This window comes from Drosophila persimilis, unplaced genomic scaffold (genome assembly GCF_003286085.1).
Source record: "Drosophila persimilis strain 14011-0111.01,24,50 unplaced genomic scaffold, DperRS2 tig00000715-arrow-arrow-pilon, whole genome shotgun sequence".
NCBI lineage: Eukaryota > Metazoa > Arthropoda > Insecta > Diptera > Drosophilidae > Drosophila > Drosophila persimilis.
Window position 1 is genome coordinate 1,400,702 of NW_020825343.1, and position 14,737 is coordinate 1,415,438.

The 14,737-nt window shown below is 44.3% G+C and overlaps 2 protein-coding genes and 4 non-coding genes across 7 annotated transcripts; 5 read left to right on the plus strand and 1 right to left on the minus strand.

The window, feature by feature from the left end:
• Positions 1–1,009: 1,009 nt before the first annotated feature.
• Positions 1,010–1,093, plus strand: Trnal-cag. The gene has a single exon. It is a non-coding gene; the product is annotated as a tRNA-Leu (tRNA).
• A 186-nt stretch (positions 1,094–1,279) lies between these two features.
• On the plus strand, positions 1,280–1,363 carry Trnal-cag. The gene has a single exon. It is a non-coding gene; the product is annotated as a tRNA-Leu (tRNA).
• Positions 1,364–2,763: 1,400 nt separating this feature from the next.
• Positions 2,764–2,847, plus strand: Trnal-cag. Its single transcript has one exon. It is a non-coding gene; the product is annotated as a tRNA-Leu (tRNA).
• A 194-nt stretch (positions 2,848–3,041) lies between these two features.
• Trnal-cag lies at positions 3,042–3,125 on the plus strand. The gene has a single exon. It is a non-coding gene; the product is annotated as a tRNA-Leu (tRNA).
• A 1,406-nt stretch (positions 3,126–4,531) lies between these two features.
• LOC6602175 lies at positions 4,532–8,248 on the plus strand. Its single transcript, XM_026992186.1, has 4 exons — positions 4,532–4,801; positions 5,226–5,375; positions 6,682–6,946; positions 7,006–8,248. The coding sequence occupies exons 2-4, from the start codon at positions 5,227–5,229 to the stop codon at positions 7,885–7,887; spliced, it is 1,296 nt and encodes a 431-aa protein (XP_026847987.1). The 5' UTR covers positions 4,532–4,801; position 5,226; the 3' UTR covers positions 7,888–8,248.
• A 2,225-nt stretch (positions 8,249–10,473) lies between these two features.
• Positions 10,474–12,778, minus strand: LOC6604210 (JNK-interacting protein 1). Of its 2 annotated transcripts, none has more exons than XM_026992205.1 (5): positions 12,303–12,778; positions 11,756–12,141; positions 10,960–11,669; positions 10,702–10,886; positions 10,474–10,631 (listed from the first exon to the last, which is right to left on the minus strand). In XM_026992205.1, the coding sequence occupies exons 1-5, from the start codon at positions 12,416–12,418 to the stop codon at positions 10,559–10,561; spliced, it is 1,470 nt and encodes a 489-aa protein (XP_026848006.1). In that variant the 5' UTR covers positions 12,419–12,778; the 3' UTR covers positions 10,474–10,558. The 2 variants fall into 2 exon arrangements, with proteins under 2 accessions (XP_026848006.1, XP_026848005.1); XM_026992204.1 differs by having other exon boundaries at positions 10,960–11,690; positions 12,303–12,777.
• Between the last annotated feature and the right edge of the window lie 1,959 nt (positions 12,779–14,737).

The following is a 14,737-nucleotide window of genomic DNA, read 5'->3' on the forward strand; positions in this document are numbered from 1 at the left end:
GGAAAATATATCCAAACGCGCAGTCACAGGCTCAAAGTCAAAGTGGAGCGGCCCGGGCTAATTGAAATGCATTGAAAGTGCGTGAGACCAATAACAGCAGCGGCAGCAGCAAGTCGTAAAGATATGCTGGGAGATTAAGACTATAGGATACCCGCTAAAACGATCCATAAAATCATCTACATATATGTATACGCTCACACTTGACAGAACGCAGTACGGACTAGTGCAGGATAGCCCCCATGATATCCCCCTGCCTGTCGCATACTTCCGCTCGAACACCATATACCCTTGACACTCCCCCAGCACCGGGGTATACCCAACCGCACCGACTGCTACTGCTACTGCTGCTGCAGCTGCGTGTGAAATGTCAGGCTGTGGCAAGCTCCGGCTGGTTGACATTTACCAGACCTGCGAGTAGTAGGCCCAAAAATCGTAGTCTCGTGCACTCTCGCATAACTTAATTACTCGAGAGCTCTGGAGGCTTGGCGAACGTCTCTATTCGAGCCGATCTCTCGCCCTTCCGCTGCCGCTGCTGCTGCCGCTGCCGCTGCTCTCCTGTAGGCCAATGAATATTACAATTTAGGCAACTGTCATTTCTTGCATAATAAATGGGAATATATAAAAAAAGTGACACTTGCCAATCTGCACCGTGTGATGTATGACGTTGACCTGATTTCTGCCTGCTTTTTATTATCATTTCCATCGGCTGCATGTTGATTTCTCAGGTACAAAACACAATCCGTGTCTTGTCGAACTGTCTGCCCCTGTCAGTACACACCTTTCCGTGACGCGCCGCCGAGCGGCAATTTGTCTTTGCCTCTGGGGCGCCATTTATAATATTTCATCTGGAATTGTTCGCCGGCCTGGGCTGGTGTGTGGGCAGCAGGTTCAAAGTGTTAAGTGTTAAGTGTGATTGGGCCTACATGTGTAATACAAGGCGTATGTCCATCGAGAGGTACCATTCCATAGAACCGCTTTGGCCGCCTCGCCGCCTGTGGCAGCCACAAGAGTCAGGATGGCCGAGTGGTCTAAGGCGCTGCGTTCAGGTCGCAGTCTACTTCTGTAGGCGTGGGTTCGAATCCCACTTCTGACAAGATTTTTTGCACCTTTTTCCCAAAGAAAGTTGTTGAGATTAATGGTTAATACTTTATAGAATAAAGTCTGTAGTTAATCTGGCGATTATGTTTTATTTAAATGATCGTGGCTTGATTTGAACTCTCTAAAAATACTCTTTAAATTGATTGGGCGAGTAGAGGTCCTGACTCTCGTTGTTTCAACAGTCAGGATGGCCGAGTGGTCTAAGGCGCTGCGTTCAGGTCGCAGTCTACTTCTGTAGGCGTGGGTTCGAATCCCACTTCTGACAAGATTTTTTCACCTTTTTCCCAAAGAAAGTTCTTTAGATTAATAGTTAATACTTTAAAGGATAATTTGGCGATTGTGTTTTATTTTAATGATCGTTGCTTGATTTGAAGGAAGCGTTTTCGACCCCATAAAGTATTTATAGTCTTAATCAGCATCAATAGCCGAATCGATTTCTTCATTCTGGACGTTGATATGCAATGACTGCATCTTTCAAGTGGCGGTATATAGTTTCTAGTGAATCTAATAGGAATCATGAGGGTTATCTACATCACCCTTGATCAAGTTGTACTCATTTTTCTACGATCAACTAAGGATATAGCCATGTCTGTGTATCCGTCCCGATGAGCGCCTAGATCTCAGAGACTATAAGAAGTAGAGCAAGCAAATTTTATAGCCAGACTCCTGTTATAACACACTGAATCAAGTTTTTTTTCGAAATTTTGAAACGCCGTCTTCCGCCTCCACAAAGGACGAAAGTCTGTAAAGAAACAAGAATCCCGAGTTTACGTGGTTTTTAGGATTGAGGATCCTAGAAAACCAAAAACGCAGAATTGGAGAAAAGGACCATCTAGTAGATTGCCGAATCTAAGTATATCAGTTTGGATTATTATTATAGCCAGAAGGAATACAATAATTTTCAGTCCACGCGCTTATTCCTGTTCCGTCTCTCTCTCACCCACTCTTCGTCGTGTAATGAGTGCGCGGACTCTGGCGGACGGGGCCATACCGAATGGCCATCGGGTATATGTAGATGTAGAGTTGCGGTCGCAGCAGCAACTCACAATGTTCCCGCTCGTTTTTAATGGTACATAAGACAGACAGAGAGAGAGAGAGAGAGAGAGCGAGAGAGATCGTATGGCCATGATTAGCCATGAATCGGAATGGGACCATTCCCCCTCGTTTGTAATGAAACCGCGGAGGCATCTAACGAACGTTACATGCGTTGCGTTACCAAATTCTGGGATAATCATCTACCGTTCCGTTAGCCGAGATTGGGCCATTTTTCTGGTATGTTTTTGTTTTTTAGAGAATTCATTATGTTAGACGGGCTTTGTGGAAAAACTTCTATCAAGAATCATCTCTCTCATAGGAGATAATAGAAAAGGAAAATATGTACATATGTCTATAAAAATACCAAAAGATACCGAAAAGGTAAACTTTTCCTAATTATTGTTTATCAAAGTTATTGATAAGTTATTTAGTTATTTTCATTGACTTTTCATGTTTATCGTAATGTAATGCTTTTCATGAAATAGGTTTCTGCAGTGCTACCTAAAGTTACAACGTCGAAATCTTCCCTTCCTTTCTTTTTCATGTAATTCTATTCTATTCTAATTATATTTTTTTCCAAAAAAAAAATCCTTCTTCGAAAAGTATGTTCTGTCACAACGGTTTCTAAGAGTCAGGATGGCCGAGTGGTCTAAGGCGCTGCGTTCAGGTCGCAGTCTACTTCTGTAGGCGTGGGTTCGAATCCCACTTCTGACAAGATTTTTTGCACCTTTTCTCTAAAGAAAGTTATTTTGATTAATGGTTAATACCTTAGAGGATAAGGTTTGTAGTTAATCTGGACATTATGTTTTAGTTAAATGATCGTTGCTTGGTTTCAACTCTAAAATACTCTAAAAATACTCTTTAAATTGATTGGGCGAGTAGAGGTCCTGACTCTCGTTGTTCCAACAGTCAGGATGGCCGAGTGGTCTAAGGCGCTGCGTTCAGGTCGCAGTCTACTTCTGTAGGCGTGGGTTCGAATCCCACTTCTGACAAGAATCTTTTTGTGATTTTTTTTCCATTCCATTCCCCATACAAAGAACGATAGTTGTTTGCCTCTCCTGATCTTCATCGAATGGCAAGCAAATTCCATGATGAGGGGCGCCATAAAAAATTACAAGTAAATCAATTTGTAGCCGCCTAATTGTCAATATTCCAATCACATAATCTGCTGGCAGTTAACGACGATTGCCCTCCGGCTGTCGCTCAGACATACAGAATAGACCACACAGCGATGATGGGCGATGTCGATGGGAATTATCACCGTCTGGCATCGCCGCGTCGGCAACGGGGGCACACACTTCCACTCGGAGAAGTCTATTTCATTCACTTCAATCAGACAGAAATTAAAATGCTGACTGAGCGCGATTTCAAATGCAGTCAGCACTCCGCTCCGGTCGGCCCACTCACATCTGTTCTTGGGAAAAACAGATCGGGCCTATCTATAACTATGCTTCTTTGCTGTTCTGTTCTGCTCTGTTCTATGCCCGTAGCCATAGCCGGTCATAAAATGCAATCAACTTGAGCACACACACAGACAATTGACAATTTGGCCGGAATAATTAATTGCTGGCAAAAACAATGAAAATTAACCCCCACCCCCCCATCAAAATATGTAGTTAGCTATTAAACTTTTATGATGTGCATTTTAGCGCCTGCAAGGCCTGGAAAATTGAGGCTGCCTCTGGCTACGAGTACAACTGATGGAACAATTGACAAGTGACAGCCGATTTCCATAGACAATTCGAGTGGGGTGCGGGTGGGGGTGGGGGTGGGGGTGGGGCGTGGCTGGGCTCCAGATGGAAAGAAATATGAAATATGAGTGATGTGACAAGTGGATGCTTATCTTTAGATCCAAGCCCCTTCTTTTTCAGCGTGGTTTTTCTCCATCGCCTAATGAGCAACTATTGAAATTTATGACAGTGTCGAGCCGCCAATTGATTGGCTTTTAAATAATAGTCAAATGAGTATTTGCCAGCCGCAAATTGCCTGTAAAATGTATGTAATTAATGAACAGAAATAGCCTGAAAAACACCTGCGTTTCTTCGAATTTTTATTTATGGAAAAGCTTTTAACACTATTAATTTTGAGTTGGTTAAACTTGTCGATTCAACATTGCTGCTAAATTTATGACTCCTCGTAATTGATAAGCGCAACTGCTATCCAAATTTAAATTTTAAACGGAAAGCTAAAGCTCTTACAGCGATAATTAATAAATCCAAAGGAAACAAAACGTTGAGAGCTTTTAACTGAAAGAGATCCACATGCTCATGCTCTCTCTGCTCTCAAAAACCAAGCTTAATCAGCTTTCAAAAGCTTTCTGCGCCTTCAAAACGACGAAAATGAAACTTTGGTAGTCATACCGTGACGTAGAGAGTAGAATCATCAAGAACAGAGCCCGGGCCTGAGGCACGGAACGGCACCCAGCGTTAATTAAGATAAGCCATGCCATTCGAAATCAAAGGAATTCATCTGAAATTGAATTTTAACGTGTTAAAAAGCCCCCAGTGGAAAATCGTCACACTGATAACAACGGCATTGAGCAGCGGATAGAGAGAAGCGCGGGTATTCAACTTAAGAGTGCAGCTTCGGTGCAGCAACAGACTGAGAGAGATAGAGAGAGCGTGAGAGAGTGAGAGAGCGATTAGGAGGAGGAGGAGTAGTGCAACAGGTAAAAATTATGTACACTAGATACAAAAAAGGGATGATGCGAGTTAAAAGTAAATGAGTCAACCATTTGTGTGGAATTTTCATTGGTTTTTTTCGTAAATATTAAACGGCCAGACAGCAAGAGCAACGGCAACAGTAGCCAGCCAGCCACGCGGGGACCGTGTAAGCTCTAGTTCTACGAAAGCTGAAAGCTTTACATAATGCAACAAAACAAAGCTGTCGCCAGAGTGGGATAGAACCCAGCCGGAGAGTGGGAGCGGTGTGTGCTTTTCGCTCTTTGTGGTTTTTCACTGCTGACGCTGGTGTATTGTTGTTGCTGTCTGTGGCCTCCCTAGCATGCTTCAGCTAAGTACATGAACAAACAGAGCAGCATTACGCGTACATACTACGTATTACTTTCTTATCCGTACATGTGTTTCTTCCAGAATGACGAGCAATCTGCAGATAAGCCAGGCAAGGTCCCTGCATCCCAGTGCCCAGACTTGGTTGGCGGTACCTTCGAGGATTTGCCTGATGGGCTGTCAGGACGTGAAGCAGTCGGAGCTGCGTCGCTTTCCAGTCAACGATGCCCAACGGTGAGTTGCCAGAATTTCCATAATTCCAGAACCACTTGAAACCTGTTTACATAGGAATTCGTTCCGTCTCCAAAGCTTTACGATCAAAGCTTAGCTTGTTGTTTTCTTTTTGTTTTGCCCAAGACAAGAGAGAGCTTTCGCTTGTTCCTCTTCGATTATTACCAGTCAAAGGTTATTGAACTGTCTGTGTCTCTCTGCGATCGCTTGGATATCATAGAAAATTTCAATGCCAGCAAAGTGCATTTGTGTGAGTGTTGCAATTATGCTGATGTGGGTGAGCAGCAGCTGGAGGAGGGGGCGCGTCATTGCGTTTATTTATAGCTCTCACGCTCTCCTTTAATGCGTGTGGGGGCTTCTTCTTCTCTTCCTTTACATCTTTCTCTCTCTTTTTGTTGTTATTCTGTGATCTGCAAAAACATTCTGTTTGCTTTGGCATTGGCCATGGAGCTTAGGGTGGACCGTGCTTGCGATGCCCTTTGCATAGGGCATTACTGGTATGATTTTGATTTGATGTTTGCACTGTATCTGAAAACATCAGTTGGTTAGGAGAAGATATAAAAAATAGAGGATGGGCAAAACAGCTAACTAAAAACTTCGAATTTACAGTGTATGTATGCATGTAGGGGCAACAATAATTTACGTAATAATATTCATGTAACCCATGTAGCATGGTCCACCCTAATTGGTTGACTTGTCGACTTCTTGCCTATCCATAGTATATGAGCAGCACTTCCACCATCATCCACCACAGCGTCGGAAGCGCGAGAGGAGAGGGTGGAGTAGAAGCTGCGCTGCAACAACACAAAACAACACAACACAACAGAAATGTGCCGGTATTAATGCAAAGACATGCATGTCGCTAAACTTCCGTTCAGCTTTCGTTCTCATTCTCTCTCTCTCACAGACTAACCAAGCGCGTGTAAGTAATAGAGGGAGAGAGCATGTGCATGAGCATAAAAAAGCTTTCCTGACACAAAACTTCTGTGCGTGTGTGTGCTGGGAGAGAGAGAGAGAGAGAGTGGGATCTAATTTGAAAGCTGCGGCGGGAAAGCGTCCAAAAGAACAAAACTTCAATGCAGTTTTTGCAGTAAACAAAGAACTGCCAAAGCGATTGCACTATTTGCGCCATCACTCCCTCTCTCTTTCTCGCGATCTCTGTGGAATAATTGGTGTGTTTACCTACAAGAATGGTTGTTTATATTTGATAAATGGTTGATAAAATGTGTTAAGTTAACTAAAAGTTGGGCTTCGCAACAAACAATACCCTCGCACACACATACTAATGCTATCCATGCTACTCTTGCAGCTGCAACCATTGGCTTCGGCATTTCGGTGTGAGCGATCAACGTGTGGAGAAGCTTGGCGGTCTGCAAAAGCTTCGCATCTGCTCCAGGCATTTTCAGAATATGGCCAAGACGCGCATCAAGATGACGCCGCTGCGCAAATCCAAGGCCATACCAACGACAACAAACACAACAGATACAAATACTACAGGAGGAGGAGGTGGAGTAGGAACAGTAGGAGCTGCAAAGCCCATTGTGGATAACAACACCACCATACAACTGGTTAATGTAAGTCAGGCCCTAGCCCGTACCATTGGACGTCTTAACAATCGTCTTCTTTATTTCAGATCCCCATAAGAGATCCACAGAAACCGCAACAGGCCAAGAAATCGGTGACTACCATCACCCCCGTGCCTCAGCGCTCTCACTCCATCTGCTCCTCGGCCTCCAGCGATGTGCAGTCCATCAACTCCGACTACGAGGTGGCACTGCCACTGGCCTCCCTGGTGGAGTCGTCACACAATGGAAATTGTTTCCTGGAGAATGGAACTACTAGCCCGAAAAATGCCATGGATCGCCCGGAGAATGGCCAGCCGAAGAAGCGGAAGCTCTACTTGATCACTGAGAAGTCGGACGAGAAGAACGGCCATGATTCAGAGACGAATGGCCAGCCCAAGAAGCGAAAGATGTTCGTCGTCGTGGAGCAGGAGAAAGAGTCCGTGCCCAAGAAGCTGATGATTGTCAGCGACAAGCCACAGGACAATCTCACCCAGCATTTGGAGAAGCTGCTGCCCCAGATACTCAACCGCATTCAGGACAAGGAGCAGAAGCAGGCGAAGCCGCCTCCTCTCGCAGTGACAGTGAAGGAGAAGCCGGTGGTCCACAGGCCACACATTACATTGCCGCCCAAGAAGAATCCCACAAACTTTGTCAAAATGGAACCGGACTCGGTTCAAGCCACAGTCTCCGTTGTAGCTCCACTGCCGCCACCTATTCAATGTGTCAAGATCATAAAGTCCGAGAAGGAAGAAAAGGCAGAAAAGGAGGGGGAGGCCACAAAGATGATTTCCGAGACCAACATTAATCTCTCGCCCGACTTTCGCTTCCTCATGAAGATCTTGCCGAAGTTGGAGCAGTTGCCCGAGCCGCACAAGCAGGACGTGAAGCGGTCTATTCAGATCTTCGTGGAGAAGAGCTACAGTATCTATGGCAAGAAGAATCAGATATAAGAACATACATATATACATATGTAGGTATACAGGAAGTATACTCGTCCTAATTCTAATATTCGTTTGGTCAAGTTCCCCATTTATTTGAGAAAAGGCATTTTTAATTACGTTGTCTAAGACTGAAGCAGAACCAATTTAATTTTATAAGCAAATCAAAAGCAGAGCTGGAACAGCCATCTCATCCCCCATTAGGATGTTAAGCAGACCAAAATTTGATATTACCCAATCAAAGACAAAAATGGGTACATTTTGAGAGAACTAAGCCATACACAAGCATCTAAGCATACAAGACAGAAATGTTAAATTATTCGAGAGAAACAATTTCTATATTGAATATAAAAAACCGTTTTATTGAGCACAACTATCTGGTGTTAATTTCACTGGGAGCGCTGTTTGAGATGTGGGCAGGGTTGTGAAAATCACTCGATCTGAGATACTTTAACGAACACAGGAAGCTATGTCTAGTCCAAATGGGCCCACAAATTGCAGAGAGAATTAAATGTTTTGGACTGGAAAAGGACTCAGCAAGGACTCCATAAAGTCAAGGATGAGACGCCGCACGCCCAGGTCGGTTTTCAAATATGCAACAAAATGTTCTCCAACCAAGGATCAAGGATATTTTCCCCTGTTACCCATACATACCTACGGTCCTTCGCTATTTATCATTCGATCAGGGCGTGCCACGACTTTTTGTTATCGGGAGAACATCCTCGATCGATTGCAGTCAGATTCGGATCAAAGACAATAAGGTTTAACGTTTTTAACGTTATAAACCGCTATAGCTCCACCATATCTAATCCGATCTTGGCGTGACTCTCCTCCTTGTGGTCGCGATAGTGTCCCCGATCGTTTTCAATCACTTGGGCATTGAGAACAATAAGGATATTGCCTCTTAAGCGTTATTCTGTAATAGATTTTAAATGAAAATAAAAAATTAGGATAAAAAAAAATAATAATAATAAAATAATATTTGATCTTGCATGCCCATCTGGAGCTGCTTATTGACATGGCCACCAAGGTGGACGAGATGTAGGATATATGGGGATCGAATTAATAATTACAGACAGCTACACTTAACACTTACATACTTCATACGTCAATATTCGACTCCTTCATTATCATATTTTAAATGGCTCTGTTCAAGTGTTTCTTGGTTGTTGTTCTCTTGCTTCTTGGTTGTAAAATTAATTAATACACTTAAATACTTTTAAATAGATGTGTAAATAAATATCTATGTTTGAGCCCGCAGAAGTTTCTTTTCGTCTCAATTTGTTTTCTAATTTAGATTTTTTAAACATGTTGCTATTGTGTTGCATGTGTCTCCGTGAGTGTGAAAAAGAAGAGAATGGCATGCCCGATTGGCCCCGACTGAAGGAAATATCCTTGATTCCTAGACTCCATCAAATCAGGGACATCTTTTCGTGGCACGCCAGGATCGGCCCACAAATAACGGAGCTGAGGGTTTTGGCTAGCCCAAAAAGTATGTTTGATATTTTGTGAGTGGGCCATGCCAGCCCAGAAGTATGTCATACTTTGGGGACTGTACACAGTAGTAGAGTTTAAGCGAGCGGGAACTTTGTGAGCCGCGGCAAGGGCCACGGCTTTACTGAACTCAATTAGTATATACAAATGTGAGCTTATGATTGATGTTATTTATACAATAAATTTTATATGTGGTTGTCACTGTTCGCAAAAGGGGCCAATTGATTTTTTCCCACGAACAATTTTCATAGTAATCGCTCGAACCGTTTTTATATATATTCGATTTGATCGGTTTTCATTTTCTTGAAATTTTGCTTGGCGCTTTCTCTTCTTTTCTATTCTCTCACAAACAACAGCCGTTTTATCTAGTTCCCTTTTGCCAGAGTATGCACATTGCACGAGGATGAGTGAGATAGAGCGATAGAGAGAATTAGAGGGCGCGTGGAAGGGAAGCTCAACCGCGGCAATTTCTTTGTTCTTTCCGATCTAATACAGATTCGGCAATCTGCTAGATATTCTCCAGTAATAATATTGAATGGGCGTGCCAGGTCCAATTTTGATCGGCTGGAAAGGAAAGTAAAGGACAATTTGCTTGGTTTTAATATAGATTTTCTTTATATATTTCTTTGTATACATATATATTCGAGTGTATGCACACAACTGCTTGGATTAACACATCCTAAAACTGGGCTTTGAATGATGCTCGTAATACTTAGGGAGTTTGAGGATGGGGTCTTGGGATTATTGAGCCTCGTAACAGAGAGAGAAATCGAAGTAATTATTTGTTAATTTGGGACACTACTTTGGCCTCACTGTGTTTTGTGCTGAAATTGGGGCTGTCCAAAGTGTTTACAGGAGTTCAAGTTATTTGTGGTGTTGTGTGATATCCTGGGTCCTCGTTTATAAAGTGTGTTCTTAGAAAGGGAAGCTATTACTGATTGCCTTGAAGCGGTTTCAAGAGTGGGATTTACAAACCTAAAATTAACTATTTACATGTCTCGGATGTTGCACCATTTGTAGGAACAGATAAATCATATATGTATTCAAATTTTGAATGGAGCTTGCGGGATTATACAAATTGGTTATAAGTTTCTCATTTTGATGAAGGGGCAAACATTTGTTGTAGAATTTTATTTGTATTATTTAATAACCGCACAAAAAATACATCGTATGTTCGTCGTGCCCGATCCTACTCGATGTAGATGTCCTCGATGGGATAAGCAGTTTCAATGAATTTCTGATAGAAACGCTGAAAGGCCCGTCTGAGGAAGGATACAAGAATATATGTTAAGGTTTATCTTTGTGAGCATTTGATTTGAATGAAAACTTTACCCAACTGCCTCGGCCACTGGCCTGGTGGACTCTGAGCCCTTGAAGACGTGGCAGGCAAAGCGCTGCACTGTGGGATGCTTCGTAATGAAGCCAATGAAGCGATGATCGCGAGGGTGAAATGCACAGAACGAGACGTTCTTCAGCGAGTAGAAATAGTCGATGCAGGGCTTCTTTTCCTTTTTGTTCTAAGGGGAGAACAAACACAAAGGCTTCCTGTAGGATGACTCATTAACAGTTAGAGCGACATTCAGTACTTACATTGGGGCCCGAACGATCCACCATGCGTAGTCCCTGATCGGAGACCTCCAGAATACAGGTCTGTCCGGTGGGGGAGGCACCGTATTCGCCCACGATTTTGCGTACCGCTTGACAGACCACGCCGGTGCCCTTGTGCGCCAGCGTCTCCACGGATCCGAGGTATCCAAGCAGATAGCGCTCCTTCTTCACCAGCTGCACCGTCGGATCGAACTCGTTGTAGTCCAAGTCGACGGCATAGGCCGACGGGAAGATGCCCTGCCTTCCTGTGCGCAAGTTCACGCCCTCGCACCACAAGTCCTCGGCCTCCTTCTGCACGTAGATGGCATCGCCGATCTCCAGCTCGATCTCGTCATGATGTCGTGGCACAAACTTGTGCAGTCCGCGGTGTGTGGCCTCCAGCATCTCCAACTGCCCGAAGGGCACGCCACCAAATGGCGGAGGAAACGGTGACTGGGAGACGGGCGATGTGATCTGTGGCGACATGCTCTTGAAGTCATTCGGCGAGTGCGCTGTGCTGTGGCCACTGTCCACATCCCCCAGGCTCTGCAGCCGCTCCGAATCGGGGCTGGAGTCTTCATCCATTAGATAGCCGCACTTCAGCGACAGGAATGAGCGTTGTTGTCCGGTGCGCGGTGCAGCCAAGGGACCTCCAATGATTCCGCCGCCTCCAGTTCGAAACTCATCGGCCAGCGATCCGTAGTTAGTGCCACCTAAAAGATGCAGAATGGAAGCTGCAACAAGGCCATGAGTGGGTAAGACTTCAGCTACGAATGGGGCAAGGATTCTGTCTACTTACATTTCTGGTTTTTTGGTATCTCGGGCAACTTGCGACGTCGCCGTGTGGCTGCCGCATTCGGAGTCAGCAGATCCGTGCTGGCGCCAATGGTCACGGGGGCCGACGAGAGAGCATTGGGGGCCATTCCCATGATGCCGCCAATGGCATCCTGATGGTTCAATGGGTGATGCCGATGTGAGTTGAACGAGTCGTTTGTGTCGAGAGAACCGTCCGATGAGAGTGTGACTTTGAGACCATCCCCCAGCTCGTCGTCCTCCACTTGGCGCAGCTTGGGCTCACGTTCACGTTCCGCCATGCCCATGCCCCCAATGCCATCCTCCTGGTCCGAGCCATCGCCATCGCTCTTCGAGGAGGTGGAGTCCTCCATATCATCGTTGGGAATTAAACTGAGGCAGAGTAGAGGAATTGTTTTGAGGACAGAATATTGAAGGACAGAACACGAGAGAATAACATCTTGAAAATTCGATATTTCAAAGAATGTTATCCAGAGGTTCTTTCGGAGCCACGTGTTTCGTTCGGGGAAAAAAATACTTTTCTTTTTACTTACGAGTAAAATGCATGGGAATTATTTTTCTTGTTGGCCGCTGCACCTGCTCCAAATGTGGCAATCGTATGTGGCTCAAATATCGGCCTATGGAACTCCTCGAACTCACTGTCCGCCATGGCTAACACTTGGGCTGCTGCTGCCAGCTGCCACACCCACACGGACTCAAGACGTTGCAAGTGCCTTCAATTAGAGGAGCTGCCTGAATCGGAACTCTGGACAATCCTCCCAGGAATTGGACAACTTTTCCACAGTTTTCCCAGAACGAACTGTCCAATTGAGTTAGAATTTTCACTTCTTCATGCGAAAATCGATAATTTCCTTGACGTTGTCTCGCTGCTGCTGCTGCTGCCTGGCTCTCGCACGAGTACTTGAGGCTTTGGCTCTGGCTCTGGCTCTAGTTCTGGCCCTGTCAGATGTCCAGACACGAGTATGCGTACGCGTATTACTGCTGCTCCGCTCTGCTCCGGGGAAATTTCAGAGGAATTTCAGCTGTCCAACTTTCTCTCTATTCTCTCTTTCTCCCTCTGGCCTCTCTCCAAACTTGTTTTTGTTTACAAGCTCTGCGGCGGTGGAGTCTCTCTCTCTATCTCTCTTGGGGGTTGACAGGAAACGCGCATGCGTCTGTACCGTACATCCGCTTCTCATGCGCTTGGGGGTGGCTTCAGAATTGCAATACTGTTGCGCTTTGGCTTGCGAGACACTTCCAGGGCTGGATTTCCGATGAAACGAGGGAGCATTGCAGTAGGGGCAACAAAATTATGACTTGGTGCAGACATATGCACTTTTCGAATAGAATGGAAGGATTGAATGCCAGGAATTCAATACTGAATAATTAATAAGGCATAAAGAATGTTGTGAACTACATTTAGACTGCCTTGATTGTGATGCTTCTGAAGCCAGGCAAATCAGTGATAGACTGATAAGCTTATTCCCAGTATTCTCAAAGATATTCGAAACAATATTCTTGAGTAAAAGTACTTAGAGCTGCTCAACCCATCCTCAAAGCTGATGAGACCTCAGGGGTGTTTCTCGATGTGAAACAAGCCTTCGACCAAGTCTGGCACAAGGGAGTTTTATGCAAACTAAAGATTCTCTTACCCGGCTCATCATCCACCTGCTACAAAGCCGTTGTTGAGCAACTCCAAGTGTACCCCGAATCCGCGGAAGATCCAGATCTAACCCTCAATAGTAGTCACTGCCACCTCGGAGTCCACTTTGATGGAAGTCTGACTTGGAGACCACACAGCAGAGCGGCTGTCATAAACTTAAAAAGTGTCTGTAAAAGGCTATGTTAGTTCCCAAATGGGCATACGGCATTCAAGTCTGCGGATGTGCAGCGAAGACACATTCTCAGAAAATATGAATCAAGCAAACGTAAGCTCTAAGGGCGATGACAGTTGCCCCTTCATGGGTTTGGACCACCATGCTTGACAGAGATGTCCACATCACTATAGTGGGTATCCAATAAACCACTATAGTAGCCGATACAATGATATGTTGTCGAATCATCCAAACGGAGCAGCTAGAGGATAACTGCACCCTCAAATCCCATGCAGACTCAAACGTCTACACCCCTCGAACACTAAAAGTAGGCAAATTTTGTAAATACTAAATGGAATAGTAAAAAATTGTAAACTCTTACCAAGAAATACCAAAAATATTTAATCATAGTTTAAGTAAAACTGTTTTCTAATAATAGGTAATAAAAACATATATATTTATACCCGATACTCAGTGAGTTTGGTTCCTCAGAGGGTCAGAGGGCGCACACTGCACGATGAAGAGTGTGTGTGAGCGAGAGGGAAAGAGTCAGCGCGTGGAATTATTTGCTCCTTCCTGCTTTAATAATAATCCGATCTGATCCAGATTCGGCAATCTGCTAGATTTGGTCTCTATCTATGATTCTGCGAGCTTTCCCGTATCCTCAAAGTTGTGCATGGCACAGATTTTCGTCCCATAGACCCATATAGTACTCTTTGATTATTATAGACTATACAATCTACAGATCTGTGACTGATTTTCGTTGAGGAATCCCGTGGTTCATCTTGAACCAAAGTAAGCTAATGTAATGGATAGTTTTTCCCTGCTTTTCTGATGGAAATATCATGCAGTTTTGTTTATTCGCACGCGAAAATAATCCAAAAAGTGCCAGTATACTGGGTAACACCTGTTTCGGTTGAATACCTTCAGTTAGGAACAGATTAAATGGGTTTAAAGTTTAAAGTTAGACAATTTTGGGGTGAAGAAAGTTCTTCAATCAGAAACCATCCACTAGATACCAAACATTGCCTGATTTTATTGAATAAATAGTACGCACATGCTGTAATAGCTTTAAAAATTGTGCTCTGGGCATCTGAGCATCTGAGCATCGAGCAGCCAATGAAAACGTATTAAGTGTTGTTTGTGTTCCCCATTGTGTCGAATCAAAAATTTCA